We start from the raw sequence: 21,862 nt of genomic DNA on the forward strand, positions 1-21,862 counted from the left end.
GGAAATACATTTCTTACTCCAGTAAGAAATGATAAAGCCTTTGTGGCAGATTATACAATTATTACCAACTATGAAAAAGATTACAAAATAAACAAACATAGGTTAACTTGTGCTTTTTTCCTTTTCTTAAATGAATTCAATTATTTTTCAAAGGATGTTTTCATCAAGAAAAATATTTTTAAAAGAAGAGGAAGAGAGATTTTGTACGTGTTAAATATGGCTGTAGTAAAATGATGGGTAAAAATATATGTTTAAAGACACTTCACCTGTTGAGGTCCACCCAGGACTATGTACTCTTCCATTTTCAATGACTGGATCAAAACCTTCAAATGCATCTTCCTACAAAAATAAACATGGAGATGCAATCAGCTGCATTCATTACATAATATAACCAATATGAATTAAGATGAATTATTCAATCTGAAACTTTAACAGCAATGCAAAATCCTCATTATGATGTGTATACACACACACACCTCCACAATTATTGGCACCCCTTGTAAAGATTAGTAAAATGGGTTAGAAGAAAAAAGAAAAAAAAAATCCACGTTTTGGTGAAGTCACTTCATCTGACACCAAAATAATGAGGAAAAAAATCTTTAATTGAAAAATTTACTCAGAGAAAAGCAAAAAGTAAATTTTCTTCATCAAAAATGCATGTGCCACTATTATTGGCACTCTTGCATTTAATACTTTGTACAGCCTCCCTTTGCCAGTAAACCAGCACGGAGTCTCTCCTATAACAGTTTATAAGGTTGGAGATACAGAGCAGGACATCGGAGACCGTTCCTCTTTACACAATCTCTCAAGATCATCCAGGGTCCTCGGCCCTCTCTTGTGCTCTCTCCTCTTCAGCTCAGCCCACAGGTTTTCAGTGGGGTTCAGGTCAAAGGATGACCATCAAATATGGTCAAAGATGGCCATGACAGAAGCTTGATTCTGTGGTCAGCAAAAAACATTGTGTTGATTGGACATATGCTTCAGATCACTGTCTTGCTGGAAGATTCAGTGACGATCTTAAGCTTAAGAAGATCCAATGACAATCTTACATAAAAGTTTTAATTTAATCTAATCAGACATTAGATTACATTACTAGATTTACTGCCCCATTTTTCAGTTCATGTAAGAATAAACATTTCTTTGATACCCATTTCATGGTTCAGTTTTTGTTATAATTTTTGAAACATTTAAAAAGGATATAATTCAAATAAAAACACAAATTAAAATAAATTACCACCACTTCATGGGCGGCATATATAAGAATTTGTTTAAGTAAATAAATAAATAAATAATATGGCGGCACTGTGGTGTAGTGGTTAGCGCTGTCGCCTCACAGCAAGAAGGTCCGGGTTCGAGCCCCGTGGCCGGCGAGGGCCTTTCTGCGTGGAGTTTGCATGTTCTCCCCGTGTCCGCGTGGGTTTCCTCCGGGTGCTCCGGTTTCCCCCACAGTCCAAAGACATGCAGGTTAGGTTAACTGGTGGCTCTAAATTGACCGTAGGTGTGAATGTGAGTGTGAATGGTTGTCTGTGTCTATGTGTCAGCCCTGTGATGACCTGGCGACTTGTCCAGGGTGTACCCCGCCTTTCACCCGTAGTCAGCTGGGATAGGCTCCAGCTTGCCTGCGACCCTGTAGAACAGGATAAAGCGGCTACAGATAATGAGATAATAATAATAATTACTGTTTAAGACCTGAGGCTGGTTACGATCAAAAGTTGATGTAAAAATATCTTTAATATTTTGAATAAAAAATAATAATAATTATATACATGTGTCAGTGCACTTTGAAACTTCGCTTTCCCCCAAAAAAACCTCAATTTTCATTTACTCCTAAAGAGAGTGGAGTATATGGTATCTAAAAGTTGTTTGAATGATTCCATGAAGGATGAGTAAAGATATTGGGTTAATATTTTACTCTTCATATACACAAACATTTATACAGTATACAGGAAGGTGGAGCTGTTAAACCCTTTGTTTAGCTTTAAATTCTGTCAGAATTATTCATTTGTGTTAATAAATGTGTGCTATTGTAATAATAATTATTATTATTTAAAAAGGTAATGTAATCTATGTAAATGGTACATAATTCTAACAAATATACTTGATAGCAATAGTTCAGATAACGTTAGCCTAAAATATTGTCAAAGCAGGTAAACTCAAGCTGTTTGCTCTATGGTCTAATGGTTAGAGAAGCAGCTTTGGGACCAAAAGGTTGCCGGTTCGAGTCCCTGAACCAGCAGGAATGGCTAAAATGCCTGTGAGCAAGGCACCTAACTGCTCCCCGGGCTGCTCTGGGTATGTTGTACAGCGCTCTGGATAAGAGGGTCTGCTAAATGCCTGTAATGCAACTCCAAATCTTACTTTAAAAAACAAACAAAAAAAAAATGTATCTATGTACAGATGTCAGTGTACTATATCAACATTGTAAATCAATGCATTGATTGATGACTAGCTACCAAAAATTGCAGTTCTGCCAAGAACTTCCTAGAATTATCTCAAGTCTACATGCACCACGTGACAATCAAGCATTTTGGACCCCCATTGAGGCGACCCGGTCTCTATATGGCTCTGCAGGGAACAAACCAATGATGACACAAGACATAAGCAAACACAAGTACACATGGACATTTTAGCAAAGAAAGCACAACACAGAAGTATGTGCTGTTGTGCAAAGTCCGCGAGTCACATGCGTCCATGCGGCGCTCAGAGTAAAGGGGGAATTGGGCCAGAAAAGAGCGAGCAGGGCACTGGGGATCATTTTATCCCAGCACGTCGTTTAAAAAAAAAAAAAAAAAAAAAGGGCTCCCATGCTGCGCATCAGTTTTGTTTCTATGACAACAATATCTTAATATCACTATAAGGTAGGAAATAGTTTACTGGTTTCAAGGTAAACCACGGTATGATTCCCAACATGGAGTATTACAGTTTTACATTTTAATCATTAAAATTGCTGTTGATTACTATGGTTTGAAAAGCTCACATTAATAAATACTGTCCACCATCAACCAAAGTTAGCAACAGTTTCCCAATATCGCAAAGTCAACACTCTGTGTAAGATGTCGTTTTTGTATGGTGTTTAGTCTTCATTCTCCAAACCCGCAATCCCATCCTCGTGATCCACGAATGGAAAACCATAATCACACCTATTCTGTGCGCTCATATCACGCAAACACATGTGCACGGGTTTTTAATCCCGTATTTTTTAGCTTTGCCATATTTAAAAATCATAGCGTCCGGAGTCTGGCTTGGCTGCGAAAGAGGCTCAGTGTAAAGGTTTTCAAAAGACCAGAGGCTTCAAAAGAATGATACCCCTTTTCCACCAAATCAGTTCCAGGGCTGGTTCGGGGCCAGTGCTGGTTCACAACTCGTTCAACTTGCGAGCCAGCTGAGAACCAGTTTGCTTTTCCATAGCTCACGATGCTAAGAGAAGCCACGTCATTACGTCGCTGTATACGTCAGTCACGTTGCTACGTTTGCATAAACCTTGGCGTAAACATCGAAGCAACAACAACACGGAAGAAGCAGCAGCAACAACAATAATAATAAATGACTTCGCGTTTGTACAGCTGCTGCTTCTCGTCGCTTAAAAATGGCGATCTTTCACGGTCTTGTTATTGTTGTTGGTCTTAACAACTCCGCCCCCCTGCTGACGTAAGCGGTTCTTTCCTCTGGCCCAGCAGAGAGTTGGTGCTAGCCTGGAACTGGTTTTTCTGGCCCCAGAGCCAGTTCTTTGTCAGTGGAAACAGAAAACCCGGTTCCAAACTAAGAACTGACCCCGAACCAGCCCTGGAACTGCTTTGGTGGAAAAGGGGCATGAGAGTTCTTCAAATTATAGCAGCACGAGTGCTACGCACGAACCTGCCAGAAAAGGCCAAACCACCACCCGTGTTGTCTATTCAGGTTTTTTAAGTTACCACTTGTAGGGAGAGCTTTTAAATAGCTGCGAAACACACTCGTTATTAAAGCCGTAAAGTCATCCGAATTTCTACTTCAGTGTTTGAGAAAATGTTCAGGCCATATTGGGACATGTACCTTAACTAATCATTTTACTTCTGCTATTAGTTTAAAGGAACAGTCCACCGTACTTCCATAATGAAATATGCTCTTATCTGAATTGAGACGAGCTGCTCCGTACCTCTCCAAGCTTTGCGCGACCGCCCAGTCAGTCAGACGCAGTCAGACGCGCTGTCACTCCTGTTAGCAATGTAGCTAGGCTCAGTATGGCCAACGGTATTTTTTGGGGCTGTAGTTAGATGCGACCAAACTCTTCCGCGTTTTTCCTGTTTACATAGGTTTATATGACCAGTGATATGAAACAAGTTCAGTTACACAAATTGAAACGTAGCGATTTTCTATGCTATGGAAAGTCCGCACTATAATGACAGGCGTACTAACACCTTCTGCGCGCTTCGGCAGCGCATTGATATCTGAGCTCCGTATCAATGCGCTGCCGAAGCGCGCAGAAGGTGTTAGTACGCCTGTCATTATAGTGCGGACTTTCCATAGCATAGAAAATCGCTACGTTTCAATTTGTGTAACTGAACTTGTTTCACATCACTGGTCATATAAACCTATGTAAACAGGAAAAACGTGGAAGAGTTTGGTCGCATCTAACTACAGCCCCCAAAAAATACCATTGGCCATGCTGAGCCTAGCTACATTGCTAACAGGAGTGACAGCGCGTCTGACTGCGTCTGACTGACTGGGAGGTCGTGCAATGCTCGGAGATGTACGGAGCAGCTCGTCTCAATTCAGATAAGAGCATATTTCATTATGGAAGTACGGTGGACTGTTCCTTTAAGCACATTTGTGTAAGGAATGCCATAAATAACATTTGAATAATTATTCTCAATATTAATGAAAAGTTAAAAGGAACATATAGAAAATGCCTTCATTATTACGATGCATTTGTCTTCTCTTTCACTCTTGCGCTCAGTTAAAAAAATAAAATGAACTTGAATGAAACTGTCAATTTGATTTTTGGAAAGAAAAATCTTTTACATTAACTGACTAAACCATAAAATAGTTGGAGTACATCAATAGAAAATAGTTGTTCGTGGTGTCATGGATTGTCGGACGATAGACAGATACAATTGCAGACAGTTTTATTAACAAAACAAACTGGTAAACAGATCCAAATTGTTAGACAAAGGCAGAACAGGCAGTGGTCAAGCAAGACACAGACAGGATATCCAAGACAGAGACAATACTCAAAGTCCAAAACCAAAAAAAGTGATAGAAAATACACGGCTTGGTAATATCAGACACAGAGTGTATACTTTGCAAAGTCTTTGTGTAGATAGAGGCCATATAGGCATGCACTGTGATTGCGCTCTAATCTGGAACAGGTGCATGTCATTTATGGCCCTTTTCCACTACCCTTTTTCAGCTCACTTCAGCTCGCTTCAGCTCACTTCAGCCCGACACGGCTCGCGTTTCGACTACCAAAAACCAGCACGACTCAGCTCGTTTCAGCCCTGCTTAGCCCCTAAAACTCGCACCGTTTTGGAGTGGGGCTGAAGCGAGCCAAACCGTGCTGACTGAGGTTGGGGGCGTGAGCAGACACTCCCCTGTGCACTGATTGGTGAGGAGGCGTGTCCTCACATGCCCACACACGCCCCGCGAGCGCGCTGGGATCTGTAAACACCGCAAACCCGGAAGGAGAAGAATTATGAATTACGAGAATTTCTGAAGCCTTATGCGCCTCGCCTCATCTATACGCTCTTGCCAGTATCTGTTGGCGTTGTCGGTGACAACAAGCCACAGCACCAAGACCAGCAACACTAACGACTCCATGTCCTCCATGTTTATTGTTTACTATCCGGGTCGTGAGACTACCGCTTAAAAGCTCACTGAATCAGTGACATACAGAGCATCGTGGACGAGTTCGCGGAGCGCAAGGCTCGTCGTATGCCCTTCAAATAATGCGCGCAGTAGGCTATTGATGTTTTATTATGAGCCATGTACAGTATGTCGCCTAATGTTTTTTTGTTTCTGAGTTACATGTTCGTTTGAAGGACTTAATGTACAAAATAACATAGTTGCACCCCGTAGTGTTGAAATTGGTAAACACAGTGCATTCAGTGAGGTTTGCACCGCCCTCCTTTTATTTCTGACTCTTCCTGTCACCGTTGCAACCTCTGAGCGCTCATTCGTATGCCCTTCAAATAATGTGCGCAGTATAGGCTATTGCTGTTTTATTATGAGCCATGTACAGTATCCTAATGTTTTTTGTTTCTGAGTTACATGTTCGTTTGAAGGACTTGATGTACTAAATAACATAGTTGCACCCGGTAGTGTTGAAATTGGTAAACACCGCAGTTGCGGACATTTTGTAGCCTAAAATGATGTTATGATAAGCTTTAATAAAGGGCCCGGTCATTTGCCCCGCCCCCGGCCCGGCTCTGACTTGTTCCGCCACTGTCACTGATGTCACTGTTTGCGCTGCTTAACGACATCACGTGACGTCCACCCACTTTCGCTAACTCCACCCAATGTGTCCACCCACTTCCAGCCAGCACGGTTCAGCGCGGTTGTAGTCGAAATGCAACTCCAACAGCCCCGCTCAGCTCGACTCAGCTCGACTCGGCACGGCACAGCCGCGTTTGTAGTGGAAAAGCGGCATTAGTCTGAGTCACACGCACTGGGCGCTCCATGCACCAACATGCATGGAAATAAGTAGCAACGAACTAAGGCCAAAAAAAAAAAAAAAAAAAAGTGTGTTTCAGGTAACACGAAATACTAAAATAGGGTCGGTAGGTTGGAAAAAGGTTTTTTTTTTTTCTTAAATTTTTTTATTTTGTTCGAAAAAATTAAACACAAGTAAACATCTTACAAAATAGTATTTTGGTACAGAATCCTTTATACCACACATCATCATAAAATAAAGTGTTTTAAATCTTTAAACGAAATTGTGACTAGTCACTAATTAAAATATACTGAGACATTCAGCATTTTAAAATCAATGTATTTTTACTATAGTAAAAATTAGTCTTTTAATTCAAAGTCTTTTTTAACTATAAAAACATATTAAATATCTTACAGAACATTTTGGCACAAAATTTTTTCAATAGTACACATCATGTCATATACTATACGAGATGTCATCAAAATATTCTGACTGTGACTAAGAAAAAAAAAAAAATCACCGGTTTAAATCTTTAAACGTGTTCACGCTTTGGCACAACATGACACACAACTGGTAACATAGAAGTAGAATTAGTTTCGCTTTGCCACCTTGCCAAATGGTCGCTGGCAAACAGGCACGATTCGCATTTCCTTACAGTCCCGACATAATGGTAGTACAGTTTTGTAACGTTTGGTAAGGTCAGGATCAGTTTCTGCGTCTCCATTTCCACAGTTGCTACAGATATCCACCGTCAGTGGCCGCCATGATGTTAGTTTATCAGACGACTCACGCGATCGACGTGAATATCGCGAGAGTTCGAGTTATGATGTTCTGCGCAAGATGGCTGCGCCCATGTTTATGCAGGGGGGCTGATAGAAGTGGCGAAACATTTGACTTTTTATCGTTTCTTTCACAACTGGAATGCGTTGAAACAAAGAATTATGACAAACTAACGCCGCTTACACTAAAATATCAAGGGAAATTTGTAATAAAAACTTTACGGTCGGCAATTTCGATGCGGAAATTCTCGATCGGTCGGGTTACCAGAAACAATATTTTTTTATTTTGCCTCATAAATGTTTATGCAAACAAAACCCCACCATATGGGCACTCGCTACAGCCGTTAGAAGCGCTATGGCGCACTGTGCAGAGTGTACGGAGGGGAGACCCCTATTAACTGAATGTACCTTTCTTAATTAAAAAAAAAAAAAAGGTCATAACTTTATAATACAACAATTACTCACAAATTACTCTCCATTTTGTTTTGAAAAGGAAGCAACATGACAGTTATTTGCATATCTATTTTTTAATTTCTGTTTTTACAATTAAAATTTTGGTGCGGGTTGCACAAAAATTGTTTGCATTCTGAAAAAGTTTCACACACACACCGATTCCTTCATATATTATCATTTTATGGAGCCAAGTATTCCCTACAGTAATTAAAACCTTCATTATATACAGTGCCTTGCAAAAGTATTCATCCCCCTTGGTGTTTGTCCTGTTTTGTTGCATTACAAGCTGGAATTAAAATGGATTTTTGGGGGGTTAGCACCATTTGATTTACACAAGCCTACCACTTTAAAAAGGTACAATTTATTTATTTTTTTTATTGCGACACAAACAATAAGATGAAAAAACAGACATCTGGTGTGTGCATAAGTATTCCCCCCCAAAGTCAATACTTTGTAGAGACACCTTTTGCTACAATTACAGCTGCAAGTGTCTTGGGGTATGTCTCTATTAGCTTAGCACATCTAGCCACTGGGCTTTTTGCCCATTCCTCAAGGCAAAACTGCTCCAACTCCTTCAAGTTAGATGGGTTGCATTGGTGTACAACAATCTTCAAGTTATGCCACAGATTCTCAATTGGATTGAGGTCTGGGCTTTGATTAGGCCATTCCAAGACATTTAAATGTTTCCCTTTAAACCACTCCAGTGTAGCTTTAGCAGTATGTTTAGGGTCATTGTCCTGCTGGAATGTAAACCTTCATCCCAGTCTCAAACCTCTGGCCGACTCAAACAGGTTTTCCTCCAGAATTGCCCTGTATTTAGTGCCATCCATCTTTCCTTCAGTCCTGACCAGCTTTCCTGTCCCTGCAGATGAAAAACATCCCCACAGCATGATGCTGCCACCACCATGCTTCATTGTTGGGATGGTGTTCTCAGGGTGATGGGTTTGCACCACACATGGCGTTTCCCATGATGGCCAAAAAGTAAAATTTTTGTCTCATTTGACCAGAGAACCTTCTTCCATGTGTTTGGGGAGTCTGCCACATGCTGTTGGGCAAACTCCAAACGTCTTTTCTTAAGCAATGACCTTCTCTGGCCACTCTTCCATAAAGCCCCACTCTGTGGAGTGTACAGCTTAAAGTGGTCCTATGGACAGATACTCCCATCTCCGCTGTGGATCTTTGCAGCTCCTTCAGTGTTATCTTTGATGTCTTTGTTGCATCTCTGATTAACGCCCTCCTTGCCCGGTCTGTGAGTTTCGGTGGGCAGCCTTCTCTTGTCAGGTTTGTAATGGTACCATATTCTTTCAGTTTTGCTATAATGGATTTAATGGTGCTCCCTGGGATATTCAAAGTTTGGGATATTTATGACAACCCTGATCTATACTTCTCCACAACTCCTTGGTTTTCATGTTGTTTGCTTAGTAGTGTAGTTTTGCAGAGTCAGGGTCCTTCCAGAACAGGCTGATTTATACAGACATCATGTGACAGGTCATGTGACACTGATCGCACACAGGTGGCTCTTAAAACAACCAATTATGTGACTTATGAAGTGAATTGGTTGGACCAGTTCTGATTTAGGGGTTTCATAGGAGAGGGGGTGAAAACTTATTGCACACTCCAGATTTCTGTTCCCCCCCCCCCATCTTAATTGTTTGGTATCACAATAAAAATAAATACATAAATATTGCACCTTTAAAGTGGTCGGCATGTTGTGGAAATCAAATGGTGCTCACCCTCCAAAAATCCATTTTAATTCCAGCTTGTAATGCAACAAAACAGGACAAAACACCAAAGGGGATGAATACTTTTGCAAGACACTGTACATCTGATGAAATTAAGGTCTTCTACTCTATATACTCCCAACAGTAGAATAAGCCACAAACCCATATAAAAGACCCAGCCATGAAAAAAATAAATAAAATATGAAACCATCAGCATCTGAAAAAAAAGATACCGATGCACAAGTTTTTGGCCGTATCACCCAGCACGACAGCACACACACCAACTGAAGACAAGATCAAGTCATCAGTAGGAACTATTTGTACAAGTCAGACTAATTAGCTTGGCCAGATGACCAGCAATATTTTCAAAATTACAAATAGGCAGGGATGTGGAAATCTGAGCAATGTACAGTACCAGTCAAATATTTGTACACACCTAATTCAGTGTTTTTTCTTTATTTTTATTAATTAAAAGGCACTTCACGTCTCAAAGTAATGATGGATGTCGTTTCTCCTTACTGAATTGAGCAATTCTTGACCTAATATGGATTACTCCAGTTGTAGAATAGGGCTATTTGATCTCAAATGCATTAAGGTGGCAGGAAATTGCACTAATTAACTTTATTGGCACCTCTTATAAAGATTAATAAAAAGAGTTAGGGGAAAAAAAAAAACACCTTTTGGTGAAGTCGCTTCATCTCACACTGAAATTTTTTTTTTTAAGAAAAATCCAACATTTAATTCAAATAAAGTTTATTCGGGGGGGGGGGGGGGGGGGGGGGGCATATCAAGAAACAATTATTATTTGCAACAAAAACATGTGCCATTATTATTAGCACTCCTGCATTTAATACTTTGTACAACATCCCTTTGCCAATAAAAGCACCGAGTCTCTCCTATAAGAGAGTTTATAAGGCTGGAGATACAGAGCAGGGCATCTGAGACCACACAATCTCACCACATCATCCAGAGTCCCAGGCCCTCTCTTCAGCTCAGCCCACAGCTTATCAGTGGGGTTCAGGTCAGGGGACTGAGACGGCCAGGGCAGAAGCTTGATTTTGTGCTCAGTGAACCATTTTTGCGTTGATTTGGACATCCGCTTCAGATCATTGTCCTGCTGGAAGATCCAGTGACGGCCCAGTTTTAGTTTCCTGACAGAGGAGCCGGATTTTGATTTAAAATGTCCTGGTATTTCATGGAGTCCATGATGCCATGTACCCTAACAAGGTTTCCAGGGCTTTAGAGGAAAATCAGCCCCGAAACATCACAGAATTTCCACCATGTTTTACAGTTGGGATCAGTTTTTTTTTTTCCCCCATTTCAGCCATCCTTCTTTTTACACCAAACCCACCTTGAGTGTTTAGGCCACCCATTTTTTATCTTTAGGTTCACAGATTTTTCAACATATTTTTGATGATGTCGGTCGAAATAAAAATAGTGTCCTTGGCCAATTTTTTTTTTTTTGCATGGCAAAATTTCAATATCGGATTAAGATGAGATATATATAAAAAGTGTTCTTGTGTACAAGTTTATAACACAGACTAGCATTCCAGTACTTACTTCTCTGAAGGTATGTGGTCATGACCGTTGAGCTCTCATGAGCACATCGAAGGCTGATACGTTCGTGCTACTTGATTCAATAGGACTCTCTGTGGCACCATCCTCTTCTAATTCCACAGTCAGATACTTGCAGCCAAAATTGCAAACTAACGTTATGGCAGGCATATTCGGCATCGCGCTCGTTACATCACCACCTTCTTTCTGAGAACCAAAGATCGTTTTGATCTTTTCATTATTTACTTTCAACACTTGAGAGACGAAATCGCCCACGTTTTGATTAGTGAGACAGTGAAAAGACTTTTCTTTACCACACTTTATGCTGACGTACAGTTAAGGCAATAGCTCGGAATCCATGCTGTCAGCATCAGCCATGGTCAGCACGAGGTCGACACTGTTGTAAAGTGGTCGTAAATACCATAAAAACATTCAAGTGAATACTCAATGTCGTAAATAGTTTCGTTTTCGGACTCGGCTGAAGTAGATATATACATTGTCGTTTGTATTTGCGATTCTAATACTTTTTACTTAAAGAAATATGACCTAGTACCAGGGATACAGTGCTGTTACAAGAAAAATGTGACTTTTTTTTTTTACATTTCTTTTTGTACGTTTCAGCGGTTAAAATAAAAATACGCAGAGACTTTTAATTTTTCTAGCGGTAGTATTTAACTGCCGTCGGCGGATCCGTGATCTGAAAAATCTAAAATGAGTTGCCTTATTGTCAGAAAGCTCCATTTTTGTTACATCAGACCAGAGAACACAGTTCCAGTCAAAGTTGTTGTAGTGTTTCACAAACTTCAGGCGCTTAGGTTTGTGGTTAACTGACGGAAAACCCTTTTTTCCTGGCAAACCTTCCAAATAATCTGTTGGCATGGAGGTGGAGTCTGATGGTGGTTTTGGAGACTTGGAAACCCCACGATTTGACTTTTTCTTGTAATTCACCAACAATGATCCTTGGGGATTTTTTTTTTTGGACTCCGTTACCCTCCTCCTCATCGTACATGGGGGCAAAATAAACTTGGGTCCTCTTCCAGGCAATTTTGTAACAGTTCCAGTTGGTGTCCACTTTTTTCATTTTTGCCCTCGCAGTAGGAATGGACATTTTCAGGCAAGTAGCCAATTTATTATTTATTTATTTTTTAAACAATCATGCCCTGACTTATGAAGGTCAACACACTTCTCCCTCATTTGGTTTGTGTTCTCTTATCTTTCCCATGCTGATACATGGCTACATGATCCAGGACATGAATTTGGCCTCTGTGTCACCTCATATTTGTTCCCCAGTTAATCAGGAAGTCATGGATTACAGCTTGAAAGTTCCTACACACTCCAATCAACTCACAAATGCACAACTTAAATGGGAAACACGTTTCAGTTACATTGTGATCACCATCATTTCCAGGGGTGCCAATAATAGTGGCATGTGTATTTTTAAATAAAATTAAAAAAAAATTTGATTTGTTTTTCTGTGACTAAATTTTTCAATTAAAAGGTTGGATTTTTCTAATTTTTTCAATGCAAGATGAATCAACTTCAGCAAAAGGTAGATTTTTTTCAAACCCTTTTTACCAACCTTTACAAGGGGTACCAATAATTGCGGAGGACACAAAGTTCCATATGTTATTTCATAGTTTTGATGTCTTCAGTAGTGTTCTACAATGTAGAAAAATGGTCAAAATACACATTAAACTATAAACGAGTAGGTCTGTCCAAAATTTTAGCTGGTACCGTTCATAGGAATGAAGCTCAAACAAAAACATGTGACAGGGCAGCACACGGGACTTTTCATTTGTCCATCCTTTTATAGAAATGCAGAGCATACACTTACTTAGTCATTCTAATTCTAGTTTTATCCGTTATGTATTTTAACCATGTATGGGTGATTTTATAAGAAAAAAAGTCAGGAATTTTATTCACCAGTCTGTTTATTTTAAATATATACAGTGGTGCTGGAAAGTTTGTGAATCCTTGAGAATGTTCTATATTTCTGCATAAATATGGCCCAAAACGTCATCAGATTTTCACACAAGTCCTAAAAGTAGATAAAGAGAACCCAGTTAAACAAATGAGACAAAAATATTATACTTGGTCATTTATTTATTGAGGAAAATGATCCAATATTACATATCTGTGAGTGGCAAAAGTATGTGAACCTTTGCTTTCAGTATCTGGTGTGACCCCCTTGTGCAGCAATAACTGCAACTAAACGTTTGCGGTAACTGTTGATCAGTCCTGCACACCGGCTTGGAGGAATTTTAGCCCATTCCTCCGTACAGAACAGCTTCAACTCTGGGATGTTGGTGGGTTTCCTCACATGAACTGCTCGCTTCAGGTCCTTTCACAACATTTCGACTGGATTAAGGTTAAGGTAATTGGATTAACTTTGACTTGGCCATTCCAAAACATTCACTTTATTCTTCTTTAACCATTCGACCAGTCGTAGAACGACTTGTGTGCTTAGGGTTGTTGTCTTGCTGCATGACCCACCTTCTCTTGAGATTCAGTTCATGGACAGATGTCCTGACATTTTCCTTTAGAACTTGCTGGTATAATTCAGAATTCATTATTCCAATGATGGCAAGCCGTCCTGGCCCAGATGCAGCAAAACAGGCCCAAATCATGATACTACCACCACCATGTTTCACAGATGGGATAAGGTTCTTATGCTGGAATGCAGTGTTTTTCTTTCTCCAAACATAACGCTTCTCATTTAAACCAAAAAGTTCTATTTTGGTCTCATCCGTCCACAGAACATTTTTCCAATAGCCTTCTGGCTTGTCCACGTGATCTTTAGCAAACTGCAGATGAGCAGCAAAGTTCTTTTTGGAGAACAATGGCTTTCTTCTTGCAACCCTGCCATGCACACCATTGTTGTTCAGTGTTCTCCTGATGGTGAACTCATGAACATTAGCCAATGTGAGAGAGGCCTTCAGTTGCTTAGAAGTTACCCTGGGGTCCTTTGTGACCTCGCCGACTATTACGCGCCTTGCTCTTGGAGTGATCTTTGTTGGTTGACCACTCCTGGGGAGGGTAACAATGGTCTTGAATTTCCTCCATTTGTACACAATCTGTCTGACTGTGGATTGGTGGAGTCCAAACTCTTTAGAGATGGTTTTGTAACCTTTTCCAGCCTGATGAGCATCAACAACGTTTTTTCTGAGGTCCTCAGAAATCTCCTTTGTTCGTGCCATGATACACTTCCACAAACGTGTTGTGAAGCTCAGACTTTGACAGATCCCTGTTCTTTAAATAAAACAGGGTGCCCACTCACACCTGATTATCATCCCATTGATTGAAAACACCTGACTCGAATTTCGCCTTCAAATTAACTGCTAATCCTAGAGGTTCACATACTTTTGCCACTCGCAGATATGTAATATTGGATCATTTTCCTCAATAAATAAATGACCAAGTATAATATTTTTGTTTCATTTATTTAACTGGGTTCTTTTTAAATACTTTTAGGACTTGTGTGAAAATCAGATGATGTTTTAGGTCATATTTATGCAGAAATATAGAAAATTCTAGGGTTCACGAACTTTCAAGCACCACTGTACTAGAACTAATGCATCAAGCGCCAATTTAAAAAAAATAGGATTTGTTACACTATTAAAACAGGACATACACAAACGTAGTAGTATTCCTGATGCCTGTTACAAGAGACCAGGTTTTTTTTTTTTTTACAGTAGGCGCATCAGGTGAAAATTCAAATTCAGTCCAAATTGCTTGAAACTGCTCTCGTTGAATTCAGAATTGAATGCAGAACATACTTTTTACAGAACTGTTTATTCGCGCTTGATATATTACAAATCAAAGGTTGAAAAAACGGCTTAATTTTAAGAAAACCACTGTAATATTATGTATGAGGATCACATGGTCCAAAATGAGCCTCATTAACCAAAGAGATCAAATGTTTTTTTCTTCATAACTTTATTTTTCAAGATATTTACATGGAAATTGGCAGGCACATACAGTTAGGTCCATAAATATTTGGACAGACATTTTTTTCTAATTTTGGTTCTGTACATTACCACAATGAATTTTGAACAAAACAATTCAGATGCAGTTGAAGTTCAGACTTTCAGCTTTAATTCAGTGGGTTGAACAAAATGATTGCATAAAAATGTGAGGAACTAAAGCATTTTTTAAACACAATCCATTTCAGGGGCTCAAAAGTAATTGGACAAATTAAATAATTGTAAATAAAATGTTTATTTCTAATACTTGGTTGAAAACCCTTTGTTGGCAAAGACTGCCTGAAGTCTTGAACTCATGGACATCACCAGACGCTGTGTTTCCTCCTTTTTAATGCTCTGCCAGGCCTTTACTGCAGCGGTTTTCAATTGCTGTTTGTTTGTGGGCTTTTTTGTCTGAAGTTTAGTCTTTAACAAGTGAAATGCATGCTCTATTGGGTTGAGATCAGGTGACTGACTTGGCCATTCAAGAATATTCTACTTCTTTGCTTTAATAAACTCCTGGGTTGCTTTGGCTTTATGTTCTGTCCATCTGTATTATGAAACGCCGACCAATCAGTTTAGCTCTGTCCTGTGTCACATCATCAATGAACACTAGTGACCCAGTGCCACTGGTAGCCATGCATGCCCAAACATCACACTGCCTCCGCCGTGTTTTACAGATGATGTGGTTTGCTTTGGATCATGAGCTGTACCATGCCTTCGCCATACTTTTTTCTTGCCATCATTCTGGTCTAGGTTGATCTTGGTTTCACCTGTCCAAAGAATGTTCTTCCAGAACTGTGCTGGCTTTTTTAGATGTTTTTTAGCAAAGTCCAATCTAGCCTTTTTATTCTTGAGGCTTATGAGTGGCTTGCACCATGCAGTGAACCCTCTGTATTTACTTTCATGCAGTCTTCTCTTTATGGTAGATTTGGATATTGATACGCCTACCTCCTGGAGAGTGTTGTTCACTTGGTTGGCTGTTGTGCAGGGGTTTCTCTTTATTCTGTGATCATCCACCACTGTTGTCTTCTGTGAGTGTCCAGGTCTTTTTGCATTGATGAGTTCACCAGTGCTTTCTTTGTCAGGATGTACCAAACTGTAGATTTTGCCACTCCTAATATTGTAGCAATTTCTCAGATGGGTTTTTTCTGTTTTCGCAGCTTAAGGATGGCTTGTTTCACCTGCATGGAGAGCTCCTTTGACCACATGTTTTCTTCACAGCAAAATCTTCCAAATGCAAGCACCACACTTCAAATCAACTCCAGGCCTTTTATCTGCTTAATTGAGAATGACATAACGAAGGAATTGCCCACACCTGCCCATGAAATAGCCTTTGAGTCAATTGTCCAATTACTTTTGGTCCCTTTAAAAACAGGGTGGCATATATGTTAAGGAGCTGAAATTCCTAAACCCTTCATCCAATTTTAATGTGGATACCCTCAGATGAAAGCTGAAAGTCTGGACTTTATGTCCATGTCCATTATATAACTATAACTTGAAAATGTTTCAGTAAACAGGTAAAAATAAAAAAAGAAAATTTGTGTCAGTGTCCAAATATACCAGTATATGGACCTAACTGTAGATGGTTGTATACTTCATACGAAGTTTAAACAAATTAGTAAAAACTAATTATGCAAATTAGCATTAAAATTAGTATCAATTGTGCTAATTAGGAAAAACGTTAAAATTGGTACACTCTTCAAAGTTTCATCAAATGACTATTTGTGCAATATAAAGCTGATCTATACATCACAAAGAAGGAGAAGCCAATGTTAATTAGAAAATCTGCATAAATAAGCACTGAATGACTTCACATCTACCGTTCTCTATCAAAATAAACAAGCAATAAAATATTTCTAATACCCTCTCTGTGCTCTTTAGGCCTTTGTATTTCTGAAAAGTAAGGCCTATTAGTGTTTATATGAAAGAATAAACATTTCGATAATTAATATTCATAGCTTTCAAAGCTAAACTTAAATTGTGCGATCCACATCCAATAAACAATTCACATTAACTGAACTGAGATCAACACTCGCATTTCTGACTTCTGGTTTTCAAAACAAATCTCATTCTGACCACCAAGATCTCAATATTTTTCATCAAAACAACCACAGTTATATTCTAAAATAGTTATTTAATTACACGAACAGTTTGACTTGAAAAAAATAAGTAGGTAAAGCTATGAAAACTCACTTCAAAGTCTCCAGTGAATTAGGGGTGTTGAAATTAATCATATAAATCGATGCATCGAGATGCGGACGTGGACAATTCAGCATCGATTATAACGTGATGGTATCATTCATTGCATACATGATAGCAAAAAATGGCGGAGAGGTGTCGCGAGGTCGAGATTAAAAACGCACCAAATATTTTAAAAGCAGATATGCGGACACATTTTGGATTCTACGAGCTGACTGGGAAGCGCGAACTGGACAAGTCACATGCAGTGTGTAAAGCCTGTCACACAAAAATTAAACGTGTCGGGAACGCCACCAACTTAAGAAAATCACGTTAGCAGTTTCCATCCGGAGTTGCTAACACCACCACCACCACCGGCCCGGGAAAAGTCAGACCCAGCGCAACCAAGAATTGATGTGACCCTGTCAACAATACCGCCCAACTCGGATAAAGGGAAGAAAATAACCCATGCTGTGGGAACCTTTATAGCGAAGGATTTACAGCTGTATTCCGTCGTGGACAACGCTGGGTTTCAACACCTATTAAGGACACTGGAGCCGTGATACAAGATCCCGTCGCGCAGCCACTTTACACAGAAGGTAAAATGCCTGCTCTCTACTGTGAAACCAAAGCTAACATAATGGCGTCAATGAGCAAAGCTCGTCGGGTAGCAATAACTGATGATTCATGGACGTCGGTGGCAACAGAATCTTGTGTTACTGTGACGGCATATTATATTAGCGAGGACTGGCAAATTATGTCCCATGTGCTGCAGACAAGAGCTGTTTCACACGGGTGCGCACCTGGCGGAGCTACTCTCACGTGTTGTGGAGGAATGGCAGCTATCAGACAAATATGTAGTGCTTGTGATGGACAATGCTTCAAAATTGGTCGTAGCAGCTCAAGTCGGAAACTTCCAGCATGCAAGATGCTTCGCCCATACCCTGAACCTCGGGTCCCAGCGGGCGCTTAAAGTGACCACGCTCGCCAGGCTTCTGGGAAGAATCCGACATATATCCACATTCTTTCACCACAGCACTACAGCAAGCCACCATTTGAAAGTGAACCAGAAATGCCTGGGCTTGAAAAATCAAACTGCTGACTGATGTTTCAACAAGGTGGAACAGTTCCTACGACATGATCCAGCAGTTCTTGGAACAGCAGCCTGCAATTTGTGCCACCTTGCTGTCACCAGAAGTTCGAAGGGGAGAGGCAGACCTCTGCACACTCAATGAGACAGACATTTCAAACGCAGAGGACACTCTGAGCGCCCTAAAACCACTGAAGGATGCGACTACGCTGATGTCTGAAGAGTGTAATCCAACCATCTCTCCTCTCATTGCACAACTTCTCCAAAACATGACAGACCCCATCAGAGACTCACCCATGATTCACGAGATCAAAAATGCTGTCAGAACAGATCCAGCACTGAGGCAGAGAAAAAGATGCTTTTAACAGCCTCTGCCCTGGATCCTCACCTTAAGGGATTGCCCTTTCTGACAGAGGAGGAAAGACTGGATGTATACAAAGGAGTTCCAGGCAATTTTATCATGTTTATTGTTAAATATATAAAAGGTTTAAGACTGAATAAACACAATATGTGTGAGTTGTTGCATTGACTGAGTACACTATCTGCTAAATTAATGCTTTTTTCTAGTTTTTTTTGGTCCAACACAGAATGAGCGTATTCTGACCAGGAGGACAAAAGTGGTTGAAGCCCCTGAGGGAACAGGAACTGTGCAAGAAGAAACACCAATGGAAGGCAGCCCACGTGCTCCCAAAAGAAAGGCCTCGTTGCTGCTAGTGAGTTTGCTGGGACAGTCTTTCTGCGAGGGCGGCACGGTGGTGTAGTGGTTAGCGCTGTCGCCTCACAGCAAGAAGGTCCGGGTTCGAGCCCTGTGGCCGGCGAGGGCCTTTCTGTGCGGAGTTTGCATGTTCTCCCCGTGGGTTTCCTCCGGGTGCTCCGGTTTCCCCCACAGTCCAAAGACATGCAGGTTAGGTTAACTGGTGGCTCTAAGGGCCTCTGCATGCTCTTGCGACAAGGCTTTTGCAGATAGCTTTTTGCAGACAGTTGTAATTTATCACTGAGCGGGGAGTAATAGGCGTGCGCGATGTTATTCACCGCCACAACGCAAGGGGGTGCGAAGTTGCGAAATCGCTAGGAGTAGTTGGTGGGTGTGGTTAGTGGAGTGTTTATCCTCCGGTTACTTATAATGACTAGAACTGGAGTCGTATAGATGTACGTACTTCCTCGATCAACCACTCTTCGTGCTGCTCCATCTTCGCTCGTGTTTTTAAAAACGGCGGTCGTGAAAACAAACCAAACCGGGAAAGTAGGGAAGCGGAAGTGCGTGTACAGCGGATATACTGTAGAGTGGACCAATCAGAGCCCTCTTGTCTGCGACGCTGTCTACGAGGCTTCTGCGGTGGTCACAATTTTTGGGAGGTCTGCGAAGGTGGGGGGCTACGCAGACACCATCTGCGAGGACTGGGTTGTCAGCATAAATTGGCCTTAAATTGACCGCAGGTGTGAATGTGAATGGTTGTCTGTGTCTATGTGTCAGCCCTGTGATGACCTGGTGACTTGTCCAGGGTGTACCCCGCCTTTCGCCCGTAGTCAGCTGGGATAGGCTCCAGCTTGCCTGCGACCCTGTAGAACAGGATAAAGCGGCTCGAGATAATGAGATGAGTCTTTCTGTGATACTGAAGGTACAGTAGAACCTAAGACCCCCATGCCATAGCCGAAGAGGAAATGAACGAATGCCTCATCCCTGCCTCTGACTGAGGATCCCTTGAACTGGTGGCGGGTACAAGAGGTCACATTTCCCCTCCTCTCTCAGCTGTCAAAACGATACTTGTGTATCCCTGGCACAAGTGTATCTGCAGAGCGTGTTCTCTCTACTGCAAGAGATGTGGTCACTGCAAAAAGATCCGCCCTCAAACCAGAGCATGTAGATCAATGGGTGTTCTTGCATAAAAACCTACAACATCCCAAATGCTGAAAACGTTTGTAATGTTTTGCACTTTCAGGAAGTGCCCTGTGCTCTTATTTTATATTATAGCTTTTATTTAGTGTAGCACTGCAGAATGGTTTGTTTTTGATACTTGACCATATTCAAACAATAAGTTTATTTATTTATTATTTTTGTTGTAATGGTCTTAATTTCTGTTTATATTTGATATTATGAAACACAATAGGTAGACCATGTCTACTATTCATTTCTGTTTATTTAATGTAGGCCAAATGGTCAAAATTTGCTTTACATTTTTTTCACATTTAACAATATTTGTTTAATACGTTAATAAGTAAACACCATATAAAATTCACTAATTCAGTGCTACCTGGTGTCTACTGCATTCCAGATTGCTCCAGATGTTGCCATACTCAGGAAATGCTCTGATCTGTTGACAAATTTGTTGCACTGCATCATAAATACTTGTCTGCTGCGTTCATACTCAAGCTCTGTTAAATAAAAAAAGGGAGCTTATATCATACTGTTTGTATTTGTTGATGAAAACAAAACCATGCGAAGTAATATAGAAAATTGATGTGCCGCATCGCAATATCGAATCGAAGACATGATAATCGTAATCGAATCCAATCGTGAGACCAGTGAAGGTTCACACCTCTACCGTGAATCATAACATCAAAACTAGCTGATGGAAAATTTTGCTGAATCCTTCATGAGAAACAGTGAGAGCGAGAGAACATCCCTATAAGAGTTATCTGATTGATATTCACGAGTAATCCAGTCGGAAACTGATCAGGAGAGAGGGAGAGAGAGAGAGAGAGAGAGAGCGCGAGCGAGCGAGCCTGACCGCTTTCCCGTGACTCAAAAAGCACCGGCGGTTTCCCAACGTCCCGCGAGCAGAGTGTACTCTGTTGTACCAGCTTCAACCTGCCATTACTTCCAAAGTACTGAACAGATCTTAACCAGATACATTTCTTTGGAAAGCAGAGATGAGCTTTTTAAATGACAGTATTTCACCATAGAAAAATATTCAAGAGTTAAGCAATGACAGATTTGGAAATTTAGATGAGTGTCTGCATGCACAATTTTAACAGCATACAGGGCTTGACATTAAGGACTGCCCGATTGCCCGGGGCAAGTGAAACATGCATTCAGGCACGTAACCATATTGAAGACCGATTAAGCCTTGCTTGCATGAAAGATGGTGTCTGACCCCAGCTGTAATTATCACGTGAGGTATGACGTCATGCATCACGTGATAATTACAGCTGGGGTCAGACACCATCTTTCATGCAAGCAAGGCTTAATCGGTCTTCAATATGGTCAAGCAAGGCTTAATCGGTCTTCAATATGGTCAAGCAAGGCTTAATCGGTCTTCAATATGGTTAAGTTTTGCGCTGTTTTTGCTTGTTCAAGCAGAGAAATGGATAAGGCATTACCGTCTTGCCATGATCAAGAAAAATTTTAACAAATAGAAGCAAATGCTTCAAGAACAACGAGGAAATGAGTGGGTAAAGAATACGACGAGGAGCTCAGCCTGAAAATTCCAGACAAATTCACGATTGTATTCAAAATGTATTTTACAAAAACAAAAGTTGGAAGTGAGGATGGAAGA

At 40.6% G+C, this 21,862-nt stretch overlaps 1 protein-coding gene across 2 annotated transcripts in view; it reads right to left on the reverse strand.

Moving 5' to 3' along the window:
• The window catches only part of kmt2a (lysine (K)-specific methyltransferase 2A), a 94,099-nt gene that overhangs the window by 38,218 nt on the left and 34,019 nt on the right, over positions 1-21,862 (reverse strand). For both annotated transcript variants that reach the window (XM_060943863.1, XM_060943862.1), the window contains exon 2: positions 267-339. In XM_060943863.1, the coding sequence (XP_060799846.1) occupies positions 267-339 (73 nt within the window). The remainder of the gene's footprint in view (positions 1-266; positions 340-21,862) is intronic.

Source organism: Neoarius graeffei, chromosome 17 (assembly GCF_027579695.1).
Source record: "Neoarius graeffei isolate fNeoGra1 chromosome 17, fNeoGra1.pri, whole genome shotgun sequence".
Lineage (NCBI taxonomy): Eukaryota > Metazoa > Chordata > Actinopteri > Siluriformes > Ariidae > Neoarius > Neoarius graeffei.